The sequence below is a fragment of the Egretta garzetta genome, unplaced genomic scaffold (genome assembly GCF_000687185.1).
Source record: "Egretta garzetta isolate BGI_Z169 unplaced genomic scaffold, ASM68718v1 scaffold548, whole genome shotgun sequence".
Lineage (NCBI taxonomy): Eukaryota > Metazoa > Chordata > Aves > Pelecaniformes > Ardeidae > Egretta > Egretta garzetta.
In genome coordinates this window covers 666,370-667,142 of record NW_009260502.1, presented here as the reverse complement: position 1 = coordinate 667,142, position 773 = coordinate 666,370, and the positions used below count along the sequence as shown (strand labels likewise).

Genomic DNA, 773 nt, shown 5'->3' with positions numbered 1-773 from the left:
TAGGATGGATCCTGCCGTGGCTTTTGTTCTGCGGATCCACCCATCCTCCTAGCAGCCGAGCGGCAGGCTATGGTTTTCTCTCCGGGGATCTTTCTTCCGCCTTTCGCCGGCGTCTCCGACGAGGTTGCGGCCTCGGCTGGGATTGCGCTACCTTACTTTTCGTTTGGCTTCATGCTGAAAAACAGGGATTCCTTTTTATTCTCTCTCCGCGCTCTGGGTTGTAATCCGGTGTCGATCTAGGGGGAATAGCCGTTCAGCCTGGCTGAAAAAAAAGCATCCGTTGGAAAGTCTCAAAGAAATAGACCACGTGAGGAGAAAAAACTGGGAGAAGATCGGAATATAACCATTTTTTCTATGATAAAACTGGTGCCCCTCTTCAGGAGAACTGGTCTCAATTTATTATTATGCAACCACAAGGATCTCTTCTTTCTCAGGGTGTATAAGCTGCTGGATTGCTTTTCGCCCAAATCAATGTGGTTTCTTTGGAACATTTTCAGCAAAGGATCGCATATGCTGCAGTGTCTTTGTGGCAAGAGTCTTAAGAAAAACAAGAACCAAACTGGTAAGCAAGCCGTTGCACTGCGTTGTTTTTCTTTTATGCTACCCTGTCTGTTGCTCGCCGAGGTAGATCTGCAGTCCTGCTGAGGGGAGAAGGGGGAAATAGAAGGAGGCCGGCACGGACATGCATGGCCATACGTATATGAATAAGCAAGGAGCGGTTCGGATTAGCTTCAGCCACTGTCACCACGGAAAAGACCAAAAAAAAAAAAAAA

General features: G+C 47.7%; 1 protein-coding gene across 2 annotated transcripts in view; it reads left to right on the top strand.

The window, feature by feature from the left end:
• Positions 1–354: 354 nt before the first annotated feature.
• The window catches only part of FGF14 (fibroblast growth factor 14), a 412,461-nt gene continuing 412,042 nt past the window's right edge, over positions 355–773 (top strand). For both annotated transcript variants that reach the window (XM_035900110.1, XM_009644537.2), the window contains exon 1: positions 355–562. In XM_035900110.1, the coding sequence (XP_035756003.1) occupies positions 355–562 (208 nt within the window). The remainder of the gene's footprint in view (positions 563–773) is intronic.